At 42.2% G+C, this 19,438-nt stretch overlaps 1 protein-coding gene across 5 annotated transcripts in view; it reads right to left on the bottom strand.

Moving 5' to 3' along the window:
* mypn (myopalladin) overlaps positions 1-19,438 on the bottom strand; it is a 254,646-nt gene that overhangs the window by 114,609 nt on the left and 120,599 nt on the right. For all 5 annotated transcript variants that reach the window (XM_073027204.1, XM_073027203.1, XM_073027205.1 and 2 more), the window contains 2 exons: positions 18,055-18,181; positions 16,593-16,664 (listed from right to left, as the gene is read on the bottom strand). In XM_073027204.1, the coding sequence (XP_072883305.1) occupies positions 16,593-16,664; positions 18,055-18,181 (199 nt within the window). The remainder of the gene's footprint in view (positions 1-16,592; positions 16,665-18,054; positions 18,182-19,438) is intronic.

The raw sequence follows: 19,438 nt of genomic DNA on the forward strand, positions 1-19,438 counted from the left end.
ATTGGACATCTGTATTTTGCACTATTATTTTTAATGCATATTTTGTATTTTTTGTATCTCAATACTTACATTTAAAGTATATATTTCTGACTGAGCAACCTTTCAACAATAATTTCATTTGAGATAAATAAAGTTTTATCTTATCTTGTCTTAAGAAGATGGGGAAATCTGGTTGGTGCTAGATACTAAGAGAGTGAATTTGTAGAATGCCTTGTAGAGATGGATTTTTAGGTGGCTTTTTTTCTGGATTGGGTGTTGTATAATAAACCAGATTTAATTAAGGAGGTTAGGGTAAAGGAATGCTTAGGAGCCAGTGATCAAAATATGAGACTTCACCCTGCAGTTTGAGAGCGAGAAGATAAAGTCAGATCAGTATTACAGTGGAGTAAAGAGATTTACAGATGCATGAGAGAGGGGCTTGCCATTTCGATTGGAAGGGACATCAGCAGGGATGACAGCAAAACAGCAATGGCTGGAGTTTCTGCAAGTAATTCAGAATGAGCAATTAAGGTATGGCCCAAAGATGCAAATGTACTCTAAAGGGAGAATGTGGCAACTGTGGCTAACAAGGGATGTCAAAGACATCATAAAAGCAAAGAGATGGCATATAATATAGGAAAATTATATGGAAGTTAGAGGATTGAGAAGTTTTTAAAACCACAGAAGACAACTGAAAGAGCCATAAGGAGGGTGTAGTGGCCAATTCTAACCAAAACAAGTTGCCGCTGCAGGCAACCCCAATGGGTTTGTAATGCTTGTATGGCACGCCCTCAGCTCCATATATGATTGTTCTAACAGTCAAAGATATGTATTCAATTCTTTATTAGCAATTAGCAAACATACAATCTTGAAGCGATGAAACTTAAGCATACTTAAGTGTAAGTTAAACATAATAGAGTGGTGAACAAAAGATAAGATGTCCACAGGCCTCCCAGCTGCAAACTGTTACGAACAATGCACAGACGTAACTTGTTCCCTTTGCTTTTAACATGCCCCCACTCATGTGACTTGCTACCACAATAAAAATAATAAACACGCAACAATGCAGATAGGGAACAGATGCGTGGCTCCTACAGAGAGCAAAGATGAAATATGATGGTAAGCAAGCCAGTAATATAAAAGAAGATACCAAAAGTGTTTTCAGATATATAAAGAATAAAGGAGAGGTGAGAGTGGATATTGGACCATTAGAAAATGATGCTGAAGAGGTAGTAATAGGTGACAAAGAAATGGCTGACAAACTTAATAAGTAGTTTGAATCATTCTTCACTGTGGAAGACACCAACAGTATGCCAGGGGGCTGTAGTAAATGCAGTGGTTAATACTAAGGAGCAGGTGCTTGGGAAGCTGAAAGTTCTGAAGGTAGGTCCTGCTCCATATGGACCAGACACCAGAGTTCAGAAACTCTACCAACAGAGATGGTAGAGGTATTAGTAATGATCTTCCAAGAATCATTCGATTCAGAAATGGTTCTGGAGGACTGGAAAATTGCAATTGTTACTGCACTCTTTTAAGAAGGGAGGGAGACAGAAGGAAGGAAATTATAGGCCACAGCCTGACTTTAGTGGTTGGGAAGATGTTGGAGTCCATTCTTAAGGATGAGGTTTCAGGATACTTGGAGTCATGTGATAAAATAGGCCAAAGTCAGCATGGTTTCCTTGAAGGGAAATCTTGTCAGACAAACCTGTTGGAATTCTTTGAGAAAATAACAGGTAGAATAGACAAAGGAGTGTCAGTGGATGCTCTTTACTTGAATTTTCAGAAGGCCTTTGACAAGGTGCCGCAATGAGTATGCTTAACAAGAGCATATGACATTATAGGACAGATACCAGCATGGATATAGGATTAGCTGATTGGCAGGAGGCAAAGTGCGGGAATTATGGGGGCCTATTCTGGTTGGCTGCAGAGGTCAGTGTTGGGACCACTTCGTTTCATGTTATGTCAATGATTTGGATGTCAGTAATGATGGCTTTGTGGCCAAGTTTGTGGACGGTATGAAGATAGGTGGAGAGACAAGTAGTGTTGAGGAAGCAGGGAGTCTGCAGAAGGATTTAGACTGATTGGGAGAATGGGCAAAGAAATGGCAAGCAGAATATAGTGTAGGGAATTGTATGGTCATGTGCTTTGAAGAAGAAATAAAGGTGCAGGCTATTTTATAAATGGAGAAAAATTCAAAAACCAGAGGTGAAAAGGAACTTGGAAGTCCTCATGCAGGATTCCCTAAAGGATAACTTGCAGTTTGAGTCACTGGAAATGAAGACAAATACAAAGTTAGCATTAATTTTGAGAGGAGAAGAATATTAAAGCAAGGATGTAATGCTAAGCCTTTATAAAGCATTGGTTGGACTACACTTGGAGTATTGTGAGCAGTTTTGAGCACCTTATCTAAGAAAAGCTCTGCTGGCATTGGGGTGGGCCCAGAGGGGGTTCACAAGAATTATTCCAAGAATGAAAGAATTAATGTATGAGGAGTGTATAATGCTCTAGGCCTGTACTCATTGGATTTTAGAAGAATGAGGGGAGATCTAATTGAAGCCTATTGAATACTGAAAGTTCTAGATATAGAAGATGTGGAGAGGATGCTTCCTTTAGTGGGTGATTCCAGAACAAGGGTACATCTTCAGAATAGAGGGCCATCCATTTAGAACAGAGACAAAGAGGAATTTCTTTAGCCAGACAGCAGTGAATCTGTGGAATTCATTACTATGGATGGCTGTGGAGGCCACGCCATTGAGTATATTTAAAATGGAGTTTGATAGGTTCTTGATTAGTCAAGATGTCACAGTTATAAGGATAAGGCAGGAGAACAGGGTTGTGAAGACTAATAAATCAGCAATGATGGAATAGCAGAACAGACTTGATGGCCCAAATGGCCTAATTCTGCTCCTATAGCTTATGGTCTGATGGACATACTTCTTATAATGGAGTGAACAAAACTGTATGCAATACTTCAGGTGCAGCCTAACTAGAGTTTTATAAAGCTTTCTTAACCACCCTAACAAGTTGTGTAGATATTTTCAGGGATCTACAAACTTAGAACCCATGATCCCTCTGCTCATCAACATTGCTAAAGGTCCTGTGCTTAAAAGCATAGTGTCTCTTGAGTTTTGACCTACCAAGGTTGAATACTTAATATTTGGCCAGTTTAAACTCCATGTCTCATTTCTCCGCCCAATATGCAACTGATCTATATCCCACTCTATCCTTCATCAGTCTTCTACACTATCCCCAATACCACCAATCTTCATATCATCTGCACACTTGTTAACTCACTGATCTACATTTTCATAAACAGAAGAGATTCGGCAGATGCTCAAAATCCCGAGCAACAGACATAAAGTGCTGGAGGAACTCAGAATATCAGGCAGCATCTATGGAAATGAATAAACAGTCGATGTTTTGGGCTGAAATCCTGCATCGGGACATTTTGTGTTTATTGCATTGACATTTTCATCCAGGTCATTTAAATACATCACAAACAACAGAGTACCAAGACAGATCCCTGTGGAACACCACTAAATACAGACCTCTAGCTAGAATAAATCCCTTTGACCACTACCCTCTGTTTTCGATGGACAAAGCAGCTCTCAATCCAAACAGATAATTCACCATGGATGCCGTGCAAACTTAATCTTCTGTATGAGCCTTCCATGAGGTGCTTGTCAAAAACCTAACTAAAGTCCATGTAGACAACATCCACAGCGAATGTCCCAGCCAGGACTTTGATTCCCCTCTAGTTTAGGTGCAACCCATTGCTCTTGTACAGGTCACCCCTGCTGTAGAAGAGTTTCCAATGATCCAAGGAATAGAAACCCTGCTTCCTGCACCACTTCCTCAGACACTCATTCATCTGTACTATCATCCTACTCCTGCCCTCACTAGCAGGTGGCACCAGAGGGAATCCAGATATTACTAATTTGGAGGTTCTGCTCTTCAGCCTCCTTCCTAATTCCCTATTCTTACAACACAGGACCTCTTCTCCCTTTCTATCTATGTCATTGATGCCAATGTGCACCACAACCTCTGGCTTGAGAATGTTCTGCAGTCAACCTGAGACATCCTGGACCCTAGCACCTAGGAGGTGACACACAATCCTGGCATCTCTTGTATGGCCATGGAATCTCCTTTCCATGTCCCTAACTATCAAGTCTCCCATCACTATTGTTCTGCCTCATTTAACTCTTCCCTGCTAAGCCTCAGAGCCAGCCACAGTGCCATTTAATATCTGAAGCCTGCACTCTGGGTATGACCACCTCAGTAAAAGTTTCATCTGTGAGGTTTTCAGCCTACCAGATGGTCCTGAGTACATCCAGCTCCAGCTCCAATTTATGGAAGGAATTGAAGTTGGATGCACTTCCCATAGATGTAATCACCAGGGAGACTGTTAGGTACTCTGAAATCCCACATCTTACAGAAGAGCATTCCACCACCTTAACCACCATCCTGCCTACACTGATTTAAGGACTAAGGATTTGCAGACAGCAAAAAAAAACTTACCTGTTCTTACTCGTGTCTTCTCTCTGAAACCTTTGATTTATGTACTCACCTAGGTCAATTACTTAGCCTCTTCCCACTGAGCTTGTTATACTTTTGGCTATAACTTCTTAAGCCCGAGTTCTACAATCAAATAAATGATTCCAAAACTATTCAGCACCCTTAATATCCACCTGTTCTTGCCGAAGATTGTTGAACTACGCCTCCAACTCTAAATTTGGCCATTCTAATAATGACCACTCTGCTTAAACCTAACTTCTTTTTATTGGCCCTTGCTAAATTAGTAATAACCCAAACAATCTCCCTCTTCATAGCAAATCCCGACAGGTCCCACTCGCGTTTTAAATCTGGCGCATAAAGTCCACAAGGAACTGTCTCTGAAGTCTCTTTGTCAGAAATGAAGCCAGAAAAGAACACAAGAAATGAATGAGTAGAGCCAGGAGGGCTCATTAAAAAGTCCTGGGCAAGTAGAATTCAAGAAAATCCCAAGGCATTATATACATACATCAAGAGAGAGGGTAAGACGACTCAAGGATAAAGAAAGGAACATAAGCTGGAGTCTGATAATGGAGCAAGGTCCATTAAGTACTTTGTGTCAATGTTTTCGAAGGAGAAGGAAGGAAGAATAATAAGATCAATGTGGACTGTGCTAATATACTGGGACATATTGAGATAAGAGGTAGTGTTGAGTCTTTTGAAGAACATCAAGCTGGATAAGTCTCCAGGACATTATGGTTAATACACCAGGTTATTGTAGGAGGTAACAGATTAGATTGCAGATACTGCCAGTATCTTCACGACCTCTCGAAACACAAGTGTGGCCCTAAAGTACCAGCGAATAGTTAACATTGTCCCATTACTAAAGAAGGAAAATAGGAATAATCCTGGAAAATAAAGACCAGAGAGTTTCATGTCAGTGATGGAGAATCTATTGGAGAGGATTCTTAGGAATAGGATTTATAGCATTTGGAAAACCATTTCATTATTAGGGACAGTCCGCGTGGCTTGTGCAGGGCAAGTCTTGTATTACAAACAACTGAGTTTTTCAAGGATGTGATAAATGTGATTGATATATCATGTATGTGCATTCTACATGGATATTAGAAAGTCATTTGAGAAGATCCCTCATAGATGGCTCATACAGAAGAATGAGCTGTATAGATCCACCTATATCCACCTCTGTCCATTCCCACCTACCTCTGCAACACTTCTCATACTTGCAATATCCTCAGTAACTTTCAATTTCCTGGCCCTGACTACTTCATTTTCATCATGTATGTTCTGTCCCCGTACTCTACCAACCAGCTCCCCTCCACCACAATCCATCTCCATCTAGCAGAACTGGTCTTTATCCTCAACAATTTTTCCATCAGCTCCTCCCATTTTCTCTAGACTCAAGGTGTAGCTATTGGCAACTGCATGGGCCCCAACTATGCCTGCCTCATCATTAGCCACATAAAACAGTCCATGTTCCAAGCCTTCCCCAGAAATGTTCTCTAACTGTTCCTCCGCTACATTGACGACTGCATTGGATGCTGCTTCATACACCCATGCTGACCTCATCAATTTCATCAACTTTGCATCTAACCTCCACCTTGCCCTTAAATTCACTTGGTCTATTTCTGATACCTTCATCCCCTTTCTGAATTTGTCTCCACCACTGGAGATAAACTGTCAACCGACATCTTTTAAAAACCTACCAATTCCTACGGTCATCTTGACTATACCTCATCCCACCCTGTCTCCTGTAAAAATGGTATTCTCTTTTCTCAGTTCCTCACCTCTGCTGCATATGTTCCTAAGACGTAGAAACATAGAAAACCTACAGCACAATACAGGCCCTTCGGCCCACAAAGTTGTGCCGAACATGTCCCTACCTTAGAAATTACTAGGCTAACCTATAGCCCTCTATTTTACTAAGTTCCATATTCCTATCTAAAAGCCTTTTAAAAGACTATCGTATCTGCCTCCACCACCATTTCCGGCAACACACACAAAATGCTGGTGGAACGCAGCAGGCCAGGCAGCATCTATAGGGAGAAGCGCTGTCGACATTTCGGGCCGAGACCCTTCGTTTCCGGCAGCCCATTCCATGTACTCACCACTCTCTGAATAAAAAAAACTTACCCTTGACAACTCCTCTGTACCTATTCCCCAGCACCTTAAACCTGTGTCCTCATGTGGCAACCGTTTCAGCCCTGGGAAAAAGCCTCTGACTATCCACACGATCAATGCCTCTCATCATCTTATACACCTCTATCAGGTCACCTCTCATCCTCCGTCGCTCCAAGGAGAAAAGGCCAAGTTCACTCAACCTATTCTCATAAGGCATGCTCCTCAATCCAGACAACATCCTCGTAAATCTCCTCTGCACCCTTTCTATAGTTTCCACATCCTTCCTGTAGTGAGACGACCAGAACTGAGCACAGTACTCCAAGTGGGGTCTGACCACAGTCCTATATAGTTTTCTTTTCCTGGACAATAGAGGTTACTTCCTTCTTCAAAGAACAGGGTTACCCTTATTCCACTATTGAGGCTGCCCTCACCTGCACTTCCTCCATTTCCTGAACATCCGCGCTTACCCCATCTTCTCACCGCCCTAACAGTGACAGAACTCCTCTTGTCTTTACCTACCACCACATGAGCCTCCACAACCAACACATCATCCTCCAAAACTTCCGCTATCTCTAAAGGATCGTACCACTAGTCAAGTCAAGTCTATTGTCATTTCGACCATTAACTGCTGGTACAGTACACTGTAAAAACGGAACAACGTTCCTCGGGGACCCTGGTGCTACATGAAACAATACAAAACTACACTAGACTATGTGAGACAGCACAAGGCTACACTAGACTACGTAAAGACAACATAAAAACTACACTAGACTACAGACCTGCACAGGACTACATAAAGTGCACAAAACAGTGCAAAGCAGTACAATAATTAATAAACAAGACAATAGGCACAGTAGAGGACAAATTACAATATAATGATAAGTGATGTAGATGTCAGTCTAGACTCCAAATATTGAGGATTCTGATGGCTTGGTGGAAGAAACTGTTGCACAGTCTGGTCGTGAAAGCTTGAAATGCTTCAGTACCTTTTGCCATATGGCAGGAGGGAGAAGAGATTGTGTGAGGGGTGTGTGGGGTCCTTCACAATACTGTTAGTTTTGTGGGTGCAGCGTGTGGTGTAAATGTCTGTAATAGCAGGAAGAGAGACCCCGATGATCTTCTCTGCTGACCTCACTATCCGCTGCAGAGTCTTGTGATCAGAGACGGTAAACCTATCTTTACCTCCCCCTCCTCTGTTTTCCGCAGGGATTGCTCCCTCAGTGATTTCCTTGTCCATTTATCTGTCCCCACTAATCTCCCTCTTAGTACTTAACCCTGCAAGCAGCATAAGTGCTACACCTGGCCATTCACCTCCATTCAGGGCCCCAAACAGTTATTCCAGGTGAATCAACACTTCACCTGCAAATCTGCTGGGGTTGTCTTTTATGTCTGGTGCTCTCGATGCAGCCTTCTCTACATTGGTGAGACCCATAGTAAATTGGGACACCACTCCATTTCACAGGTATCCTTACAGAGTCCAGTGTTGTTTGTGATACATATCAATGACCTAGATGAAACGTGGATGAATTGGTTTGAAAGGTTGCAGATGATACAAAGTTGGTGACATTGCGCATAGTGAAGAAGATTGACAAAGCATATAGTGGGATGTAGATAAATTGCAGATATGACAATTGCCAGATCAAAGTCAAAGTCAATGTAAATTTACTATCAATGTATATATATCACCATATACTACACTAAGATTAATTTTCTTGCAGGCATTCATAGTGGGTACAGAGAAACACAATAGAATCAATGAAAACTGCATGCAACAAGGATGGACAAAAAACAATGTGGAAATAATAACAAAGTATGCAGGTACAAAGCAATAGGAAAAGAAAACAAAATAATAATAATAAATATATAAGCAATAAGTACTGAGAACACGAGTTGTAGAACCCAACCCCTGAAAGTGAATCCCTGGGTTGTGGGGTGAGTGAAGTTAAGTGGAGTTATCCCTACTGAGCCTGATGGTTGAAGGATAATAACCGTTCCTGAACCTGGTGGTGTGGATCCTGAGGCTCCTGTACCTTCTTCCTGATAGCAGCAGCGAGAAGAGGGCAAAGTCTAGATGGTATGTTTTCCTCGAGGATGGATGCTGCTTTTTTGCAACAGTGCTCCTTGTAGATGTACTCAATGGAGGGCTCTACCAGTGATGGACTGGGCTGTATCTACTTTTCCATGTAATGGTATGCATGTTGCCATACCTGGCTGTGATGCAACCAGTCAGTATTCGCTTCATCACGCATCTATAGAAGTTTGTCAAAGTTTTCAATGACATAGTGAATCTTCTCAAACTTTTAAGAAAGTAGAGCTGCTGCAGAGCCTTCTTTGTAATGGCAGTTACATGCTGGACCCAGGACAAATCCTCTGAACTGATAATGACAAAGAATTTAAAGTTGCTAATCCTCTCCATCTCTGATCTTCTGATGAAGACTAGTTCATGGTCCTCCAGTTTCCTCCACTTATTACTTACTGCCCTTTACACCGCTGGCATTTTGTGCAAAAATGTAGTCCCCCATCTCTGTCTGTCCTTGGCTATCTTCTCTACTGTGCCCTAGTTGTGGTTTAGGGCCCTCATTTCCACCTCTACCATACAACATCAAGTTGCCTTTGGTTTCCCGCATATCCTCCACCCTTCAGGGGTCCAGTGAAGTGCTGTCACTACTGTCAGCCATAGAAGTCCTGGGTGGGAAATCAGGAATACTACTCCACACAGATGTAGAAGGATTCTTCATTGCTGTTTCTGTAACAGTTTTGTTTAACCAGTCAGGGTTGTTAGCCTGAGCTGAATACCCAAACGTGGAAGACTCGTGAGCCACTCTTATTCTGGCCTCTATCCTTTTACCTGTTTGCCATGGCTAACCCTACCAAGACCCAAAGCAAAAAGACCTTGAGTCTAGCCAGCATAGATCTTCGGGTCGTTGACGCATGCACACCTCCAAACCATGACAAGGTTGTGGTCCTCTTGGAATTGTTTCCCTCTCCTTTAGTTAATAATCAGCTCTCTCATTTTGCTGACATTGAGTGAGATGTTGTTGTGTCACCATTCTACCAGATTTTCAATCTCCCTCCTATACGCTGATTCCTCATCACCTTTGATTTGCCCAACAATGGTGGAGTTGTCAGCAAACTTAAATATAGCATTAAAGCTGTACTTAGCCTCACAGTCATAAGTATTCAGCGAGTAAAGCAGAGTCTAAGCACACGGCCTTGTGGTGCATCTGTGCTGATGGTGATTGTGGAGATGGTGTTGCCAATCTGAACTGAATGGGGTCTTCAAGTGAAGAAATCATGGATCCAATATAAAAGGAGGTACTGAAGCCTAGGTCTTGGAGCTTAATGGTTAGTTTTGAGGGAATTATAGTGTTGAATGCAGAGATGTAGTCAATGAAAAGCATTCAGATGTATGCATGTCTACTGTCCAGAAGTTCCAGGGTTAAGTGAACAACCAAAGCAATAGCATCTGCTGTTGACCTGTTGTGACAGTAAGAAAACTGGAGTTGATCCAAGGTGCAGAAGTTGATATGATTCATCACTGATCTCTCAAAGCACTTAATCACTGTGGATGCCAAGTGCTACTGAATGATAACATTGAGTCAGGTTACCAAATTCTTCTTAGGCACCAGTATAATTGAAGCCTATTTTAACCAAGTGTGCACCTCAGATGAAATTTAATCTGGCCAACTGTGAAGTGTACACTTCAGAAGATTAAATGTTAATAGCAAGATGCTTCGCAGTGTAGTAATCCAATCACAGACAAGAAAATCTGCAGATACTGGAAATCCAAAATGCTGGAGGAACTCAGCAGGCCAGGAAGCATCTATGGAAAAAAGTACAGTCAATGTTTGGGGCTGAGACCCTTTGGCAGGACTGGAGAAAAAAAGATGAAGAGTAGATTTAAAACGTGGGGAGAGGGGAGAGATAAACACAAGGTGAAAGGTGAGGGGGAAGGATAAAATGAAGAGCTGGGAAGTTGATTGGTGTAAGAGATCTAAGGCTGGAGTTGGGGGAATCTAATGGGAGAAGACAGAAAGCCATGGAAGAAAGAAAAGCGGGGAGGAGCACCACGGGGAGATGATAGGCAAAGAAGGAGATAAGGTGATAGAGGGAAATGGGGATGAAATCGATGTTCGTACCATCAGGTTGGAGGCTATCCAGACAGAATACAAGCTGTGTTTCCTCCAACCTGAGTGTGGCCTCATTGCAACAGTAGAGGAGGTCATGGATTGACATATCAGAATGGGAATGGTAAGTGGAATTAAAATGGGTGGCCACTGGGAAATCCAGCTTCTTCTGGCGCTCAGTGAAGTGGTCTCCCAATCTATGTTGGATCTCACCGATATACAGGAGGCCACACTGGGAGCTCTGGACACAGTATATGACCCCAATAAACTCACAGGTGAAGTGTCACCTCACCTGGAAGGACTGTTTGGGGCCCTGAATGGTAGTGAGGGAGGAGGTGTAGGGGTAGTTGTAGCACTTGTTCCACTTGCAAGGGTAAGTGCCAGGAGATCAGTGGGGAGGCACGAAAGGACAAGTAAGTCACATAGGGAATGATCCTTGTGGAAAGTAGAAACTGGGAGGGAGAAGGAAAGATGTGTTTGCTGGTGGGATCCCATTGGAGAAGGCAGAAGTTCCTGAGAATTATGCACAGCACAGGATGCAGAGGCTGGCGGGGTGGTAGGTGAGAACAAGTGGAACCCTATCTCTGGTAGGGTGGCAGATGGATGGGACAAGAGCAGACGAGCATGAAGTGGAAGAAATGCAGTTGAGGGCAACGTTGATGATGGAGGAAGGGAAATCAATTTTTGTGTCTTGTCTTGTAAATTGATGGTAGTAGAGTGCCTGGCAATCCAGCCTGTCTTTCCACCAGTCAAACACTGGAGGGCTGCACTGTCAGGAGAGGCGAACTTCCAACTCAGCATAACCACTACACTACATCACCTCCTCACCGGGACTGCAGCACCAGGCAAGTCCACGGCTTAAGGCCTAGTCCTTGCTACAATCAAGGCTGTGCAGCTCCCATACCACCAAACAAGGGAAACAGGCCTGCGGCATCTTTCATTATCAATGTCCAACAGGGTCTTGCGATTGCAAGAGAAACATCTAAGACAGTCACCCATGGTTACATTGCATACCGCCTTCGTGCACCAACTCCGATGCCTTTGAGTTGCAGGGAGCAGCATGGTTTGTGCCCAGGTCAGCTCCTCCGAACCCAATCTGGCTCCTCCAACACACCAGCTGCCTCCTTCAACCTCCTGGCAGGCTCCATCTTTTCCGACCCGCTGGCCGCTTCCTTCACTAACACGCCAGCCAGCTCCTCCTCCAATCCACCAGCCGGTTACTCTAATCAACGAGCAGCTCACTGATGCAGCAGACCTGCTCTACATGAAGTTCTTAGAGTCCAATATCGTCTTACGATCATAAAAACACATTTAACAAAGTAAAAAACACCTTTGGTTGGCCCCCTGAGAAGCCGCTGCTTCTGAACATGTCGCCTTCTTACCAGAACTGGCTGGTCGATTTACACTCTTTTCCAAAGAACACCACTGGTCACAAACCTCCAGTCAGGATAACATCCCTCCACAAGTACCCTTCGTCTTCTAAGGCTTAGCCAGTTTTGAATCTAATCTACCAAATTTCAGTGCCTTAATCTCCTGGATCAGCCTGTCATGTGGAATCCTATCAAATGCTTAGCTTTGCTGAAGTCCATGTATTTAATATTCACATGCCTACATTTATCTATCATCTTCATTTTTTCAAAAAAACACAATCAAGTTTGTAAGACATATTCTCCCCCTCACAAAGCCATGCCGTCTGTCATACAGTCATAGAGAAATACAGCACTATACAGGCCCTTCAGCCCAATGAGTCCATGCTACCAATTTTCCAGTGTTCTGTCCATATCCCTCTGGGCTCTTCCCCTCCATATACCTCTCCAAGAGCTTCTTAGATAGTGTTATTGAAGCTGCCTCAATTACTTCTTCTGGTAGCTCATTTCATATACCCACCACCCTCAGCATAAAAATGTTACATCTCAGGTGCCACTTAAATCTTTCCCCTCTCACCCTAAATCTGTGCTCCCTATTTTTTTCCAGATTTGAAAAAAAATACTATCCCCGAGAATCTTATTATTTTCCCTACCACTGCAGGGCTCTTCTGGCTATAATTTGCTGGTTTGTCTGTATTCGTCATCATCATCATCATCATTATATTTTGTGTTATATGACATGGACGATCATGGTCTCCATGACCATGATTGTTTTTGGCAAATTTTTCGAAAGAAATGGTTTGCCATTGCTTTCTTCTGGGTAGTGTCTTTACAAGATGGGAGACCCCAGCCATTATCGATACTCTTCAGAGGATGTCTGCCTGGCATCAGTGGTCACATAACTAGAACATAGGATATGCTCATACCATCCACCACCCGCTCCCATGGTTTCACGTAATCCTGATCGGGCGGAGTAGGCAGGTACAACATCTTGTTCAAGGGTGATCTGCAGGCTAGTGGAGGGAAGAAGCAGCCTACAGCTCCTTTGGGGTTGTATCTCCACCGCACCTCCCTTCTTATCCTTCATATTATCCTTCTTACACAAAGACATAATGCTGGTTATTCTCCACTACTCTGAGACCTTGCCTATGGCTAAAGAGAATCCAAAGTATCTTGTCAAAGCTCCGCAATCCTCTACATTGTCTCTCTCAGTAACCTGGGATAGATCCAATTAGGTCTTGGGAACATATCCTCTTAATGTTATTCAAATAACAACATACCCTCAGTGCTGTCATTATCCTCCATGATCTTTCCCTTGATGAATATCAATACAAAGTACACATTTAGAATCTTGCTTACTTCCTCTGGCTCCAGGCATAAATTCCCTCATTTGTCACTGAGAGCTCCTACCCTCTCCCTTGCTAGCCTCTTGCACCGATAAGCATCCCCAGAGCAATGCAATACACAATGCATTCTCATCTAGTGGGGCCTGATAGCATTTTCCATCAGCCTCCTTGCAGTCATTATAAGGAACCTTTTCTATAATAGTATAGGAATGAAGAAGTAAAGAAAGAAGGATAATCCAAGGCTACTGAAATACGATGGTGAACAAATACTCTACGTCCTGATAACAACAGGGATGGAGGCTCCCTGGAAATATGACATGATTCTTTTGATTCTGACAGCTCTGAGTTACACAAGGATTACTAATGCATTGTGCATGAACCTTGCATCTTTATAAAATAAACTCCGCTACAGGGATTTTTTTTCAAGAAAAAAGAGGCAGTCTTAAGTAGGGAGCATTAGCAAACTGAAAAGCATGATAATGGATTGACTGCTACAGTTTAGAGTAATCTGGAAGTCATGAAGTTTAGGGTGTCAGTACTCTACAAACTGAACAGCCCAGGTGTAAGTGTGTGGATGGAGCACTGCCCACAGAAGCTACAGATTTTTGTGATAACTGACTTAGAAAGCCTGACTTGACTCTCCAGAGAGCTGTGAAGGTCCGTTTTGTACTCTTGATGAATACAGCGATTTTCCTTCAGGTATGTTACCCTACTTTGATTCTGGTTCCCAGTTCCAAGCAAATACAACACTCTAAAATGTCCAGTCACAGAGGCCTTGTGTCACTTTATGGACATACAATCAATCTATGTGTATAAGCTATCTTATTTATTTTTATTTACTGTGTTTTATTATTTTATTTTTTATCTTATTGTGTTACTTTTTGTGCTGCATCAGATCTGGAGTTACGATTATTTTGTTCTCCTTTGCACTTGTGTACTGGGAAAAGCATTAAACAGTTCAACACATTGTAGAAGCTAGTAAAAAAATGTTGAGAATACCTGTAAAGAGTTAATGTGGTGAAAACAGGAGAGATGCCTGACATTCAGAGAACGTTAGGAGATTCTTAGTGTACATAATTTTAAAGGAACGAAGAACAGATAAGCTATTATTTACAATGCTAGAATTCAAGTTCCTCCAGCATTTTGTGCATGTTGCTCAAGATTCCAGCCACTGCAGAATCTCTTGTTTTTATGATTAGAGGCTGCTTATTTATGAAGGTCTCTAGTCGTTCATCTGTCAGACATTTTGTTTCTATTCATTTCTCACCTATTGATCATGGAACCCATTTCTCTTTTCACAGGATTTCTTCTGGCTGTTCTGACCAATAAACTCTGAGGGGTAAGTTGCTGAAACCATCTGGAGATGTGGTAACCTTGATCAAAGTTTGCTTGATCCAATCTACCTGGACTATCCCTCTTCCCACCCTGTCTCTTGCAAAAATGCTATCCCCTTCTCACAATTCCTCCGTCTCCGCCGCATTTGCTCTCAGGATGAGGCTTTTCATTCCAGGACGAAGGAGATGTCCTCCTTTTTTAAACAAAGGGGCTTCCCTTCTTCCACCATCAACTCTGCTCTCAAACATATCTCTCCCATTTCCCGCACCTCTGCCCTCACCCCATCCGCCCACCATCCCACTCGGGATAGGGTCCCCCTTGTCCTCACCTACCACCCCACCAGCCTCCGGATCCAACATATAATTCTCCGTAACTTCTGCCACCTCCAACGGGATCACACTACCAAATGCATCTTTGCCTCTCCCGCCTTTCTGCTTTCTGCAGGATCTATCCCTACGCGACTCCCTTGCCCATTCATCCCCCCCATCCCTTCCCACCGATCTCCCTCCTGGCACTTATCCTTGCAAGCGGAACAAGTGCTACACCTGCCCTTACACTTCCTCCCTCACCACCATTCAGGGCCCCAGACAGTCCTTCCAGGTGAGGCGACACTTCAACTGTGAGTCGGCTGGTGTGGTATACTGCGTCTGGTGCTCCTGGTGTGGCCTTTTATATATTGGTGAGACTCAACGCAGACTGGGAGATCGTTTCGTTGAACACCTACGCTCAGTCCGCCAGAGAAAGTAGGATGTCCCAGTGGCCACACATTTTAATTTCACGTCCCATTCACATTCTGATATGTCTATCCATGGCCTCCTCTACTGTCAAGATGAAGCCACACTCAGGTTGGAGGAACAACACCTTATATACCGGCTGGGTAGCCTCCAACCTGATGGCATGAACACTGACTTCTCTAACTTCTGTTAATGCCCCTCCTCCCCTTCTTACGCCTTCCCTGATATATTTAGGTTTTTTTTGTATTTTTCCCCTCCCTTTTTTTCTTTCTCTCTCTGCCCATCACTCTGCCTGTTCTCCATCTCCCTCTGGTGCTCCCCTCCCCCTTTCTTTCTCCCTACGCCTCCCATCCCATGATCCTTTCCCTTCTCTAGCTCTGTATCCCTTTTGCTGATCATCTTTCTGGCTCTCAGCTTCACCCCACCCCCTCCGGTCTTCTCCTATCATTTCGCATTTCCCCTCCCCCCTCCTACTTTCAAATCTCTTACTATCTTTCCTTTCAGTTAGTCCTGACGAAGGGTCTCGGCCCAAAACGTCAACATTGCTTCTCCTTATAGATGCTGCCTGGCCTGCTGCATTCCACCAGCATTTTGTGTGTGTTGCTCCAAGTTTTAATTGTCTACTTGTGGACTGTTTGATAGTTGTGCTGTACTCCAGCTATGAATGCAGGTGAAATGCATCTGGCCCTCTAATTAAGATTTGTTTTTTTTGGTTTTAGCCTTCAGCATTATTTAAGGCTATTTTTTTTCTTGGTGTGAGAAACAGCAGTTGCTACGAAAGCCAATGTGGTACAATTTATTGCTAGATAAACTTCTAGACAATCCACTATTAGTGACATAATTTACACGACGTGGATTCAGAAAAAAAAACATTGTTAGGCTCTTTGGAAACTATGACTCATGAAGTCTATTCACCATTAGCATCTGGTGTTGACTGCCTCAGTAATGTGCAGAATCCATTAAAGGACCATAACACAATTTTGATCTGTGCCATGCTAGTATTCTGACACTATACAGATGGATTGCTGGACCATTATCTGCAAGTATCAAACTATTTCTATCAATTTACAATACCTTTGTGAAAACTGGAGCAGCCATGAGGGGAAGCCCATCCAATCCTTGGAGGAAATTTGTAGGGCTTTGTATCTGAGGACAGAATAATAGGTTTACTTTGTTTCAGGAAAGGAATAAGCAGAGCTTAAAACAAAAATTAAAATCATACCCTCTGAATTTCTAAGGTACATACTCTAGAACAGAGTAGATGAGTTAATACAATCAAAACTGTATTATGGAAATACTCGACAGACTCAGGAAGCATTTATCAGAGAAAAAGAAAGTTTACATTTAAGTCATTGACCTTCTATCCAGAACTGAAACTATTAAAATAGATTTAATATGTTGAGAAAAGGGGAGTGAGAAAAAAAAGAACAATATAAAATGTCCACAATAGGGTGGGAAGAAGGAAAAAGAGCTTAAGCAAGCTCAAGATACCTCTTTGTTGAGCATTTTCAACATTTTTCTCCTCTTGTTTCATATCGTCAGCCTGTACATCATTTTATTTTTGCGGACTTGCTAGCATTTCAGTAATAAGGCAAAGTTTACAAGCACTGTTCCACCCAGATGATATATATTACTTTAATATTCCCGGGAAAACAGACTGATTCGTGATTCTATGAATTTCCTTTTTGAGCTATTTTCAAGGCCACCTCAAAGGAACCTCAGGGATAAGGTCATGGAGCATATTCTGCTCAATGCAGATTCTCTTTACTCATTGGATGGATTTCTTCACCTTTTTGAATTCTAATAAAGATCAGACATCTTACTTTTCTGTCCAAAAGGACCACAACCTTGTCACAAGGTTTGTTAGTGTGTGTGCCTTAATACCCTCAGAGCTATATTGCCTGGAGTCAGGGCATTATGCTTTGGCTCCTGGTAGGGTTACTCATGCCAAAAGGGTATAGGCTGGTCTAAGAGTAATCCACTGTTCCTTCACGTTTGAGGGTCCAGCATAGGTCTAACACCCCTGACTGGTAAAACAAAATTGTTATGAAAACTGCAATGAAGAATCCCACAGATAATGTGGTGGTATTCCATGAGTCTACAGGTGGGATTTGCAAGACTGACAGTGGTGAAAACTGAGTGGTAGCTACTGACATGATTAAGGAAGCCCTGAACACTGACAGATATAGACAACCTTCATTACTGTCCTAATTGCCTGCAGCATAATGGGCAGTGAATAAGTAAATAATCTTATTTTTCAGAGATGCAATAATTGAAATGAATAATTTATATGAATTTGCAATATTTTCAAACAGATACTTTACATGTATATTAGCATCATATATTTAAAGTTATAATTTAAGTGAATACTAGATGGGTTTTTAAGAGCATCAGACAACATGGAGATAAGGCAAGAAAATTGATATTAGGAGGACAGCACTGGGTGAAAACGATGTGATGGCCAAAAACTCAACTTACATACTTAATTCTCTATGTCTCCAAGTAAATGCTGAAAACAAGATAGACCTGATAATACCTTTTGTATCGGCTGTACTGGAGGCTGGACACCTGGGCAATTTAACTGGTGACACTCTGAATGAAGATTTGGAGAACTGTGAGGAGAGGATTGATCGACAACACCAATGGGGATTGGATCCTGAATCCTAAAAATTAAAAAAAAATGTTAACTACAAAAGCTGATATCATTTTGATTTTTGTTTTGTGTTATACAACATGAGGTTCAAAAATAAAGAGTAAAAACACTAACTTTTTAAATCATTACACATAATGAACCAGAGTATTAAGTAAATAATAATATGTTGTCTTTCATGATACCTCCCAGCTTGTCACTTCATTCCCCTTCTCACCTACCTTTGCCCTCACCTAGTTTCACTCCTTCCTCTTGTACTCATTCCCCTCCCCCTCCACCTTTACTCAGACTTCTTTTCCCCCACTTCCTTTCCAGTCCTGGCCCAAAATGTCAAATGTTAGTTCCTCTCCATGGATGCTGTCTGACCTACAGAGTTCATCCAGCACTTTATGTGTGTTACTCTGGATTTCCAGCATCTGCAGAATCTCTTGTGTTTATGTGTATAGGGAAGATGGGTTCCGAGTATCAGAAATGATTAAGCATCGACCGAGCAATCAAAAAATATAGAATTCATGTTATGAATATCAAAATATTCTTTATGGATAAATAATTACAGCATTATCTGATACTCTGGAATTTATTATATGTACATGATAGTTTCTGTGTTGTCATACCACAAAAAATAATGCCACAGCACAGAATTTTCAACAAAAGAAAACAAATTCATAAAATGACACACATGGGCTTATTGTTGCTGTTTGGTGAACAAATGGTGTACACTAGGCGAGCTTCTCGATGTGTTTTCTAGATTACCAACATTTCCCAAAGAACATATTAGGTTACAAGCATAATAAGAGGCATTAGCTCGACACCTGTTTGTCATCTACATGCTGTCCCTCAGTAACATTACCTAACAACATAGCATCTGTTTACTTTAATATGTTGACAAAATCTGGATTGACCTCAACCTTTTCATTGTTTCTAAATTATCAGACGATCTATTCAATATGCAATACCAGATAAACAAATGTTTGCTCCAATTAAATACAGGGAAGACCAAAGCCACTGACTTCAGTCCCTGCCAGAAACTCTGTTCCCTAAATATTGAATAAACGGGCAGACTATTATTTAAATGATGAGAGAATTTAAAGTTCTGAGATGCAACGGGAGTTGGAAGTCCTCTTGCAGGATACCCTTAAGGTTAACCTCCAGGTTGAGTCAGTGGTGAAGAAGGCGAATGCAATGTTGGCATTCATTTCTAGAAGAATAGAGTATAGGAGCAGGGATGTGATGTTGAGGCTCTATAAGGCACTGGTAAGACCTCACTTGG

This window comes from Hemitrygon akajei, chromosome 23 (genome assembly GCF_048418815.1).
Source record: "Hemitrygon akajei chromosome 23, sHemAka1.3, whole genome shotgun sequence".
NCBI classification, from domain to species: domain Eukaryota; kingdom Metazoa; phylum Chordata; class Chondrichthyes; order Myliobatiformes; family Dasyatidae; genus Hemitrygon; species Hemitrygon akajei.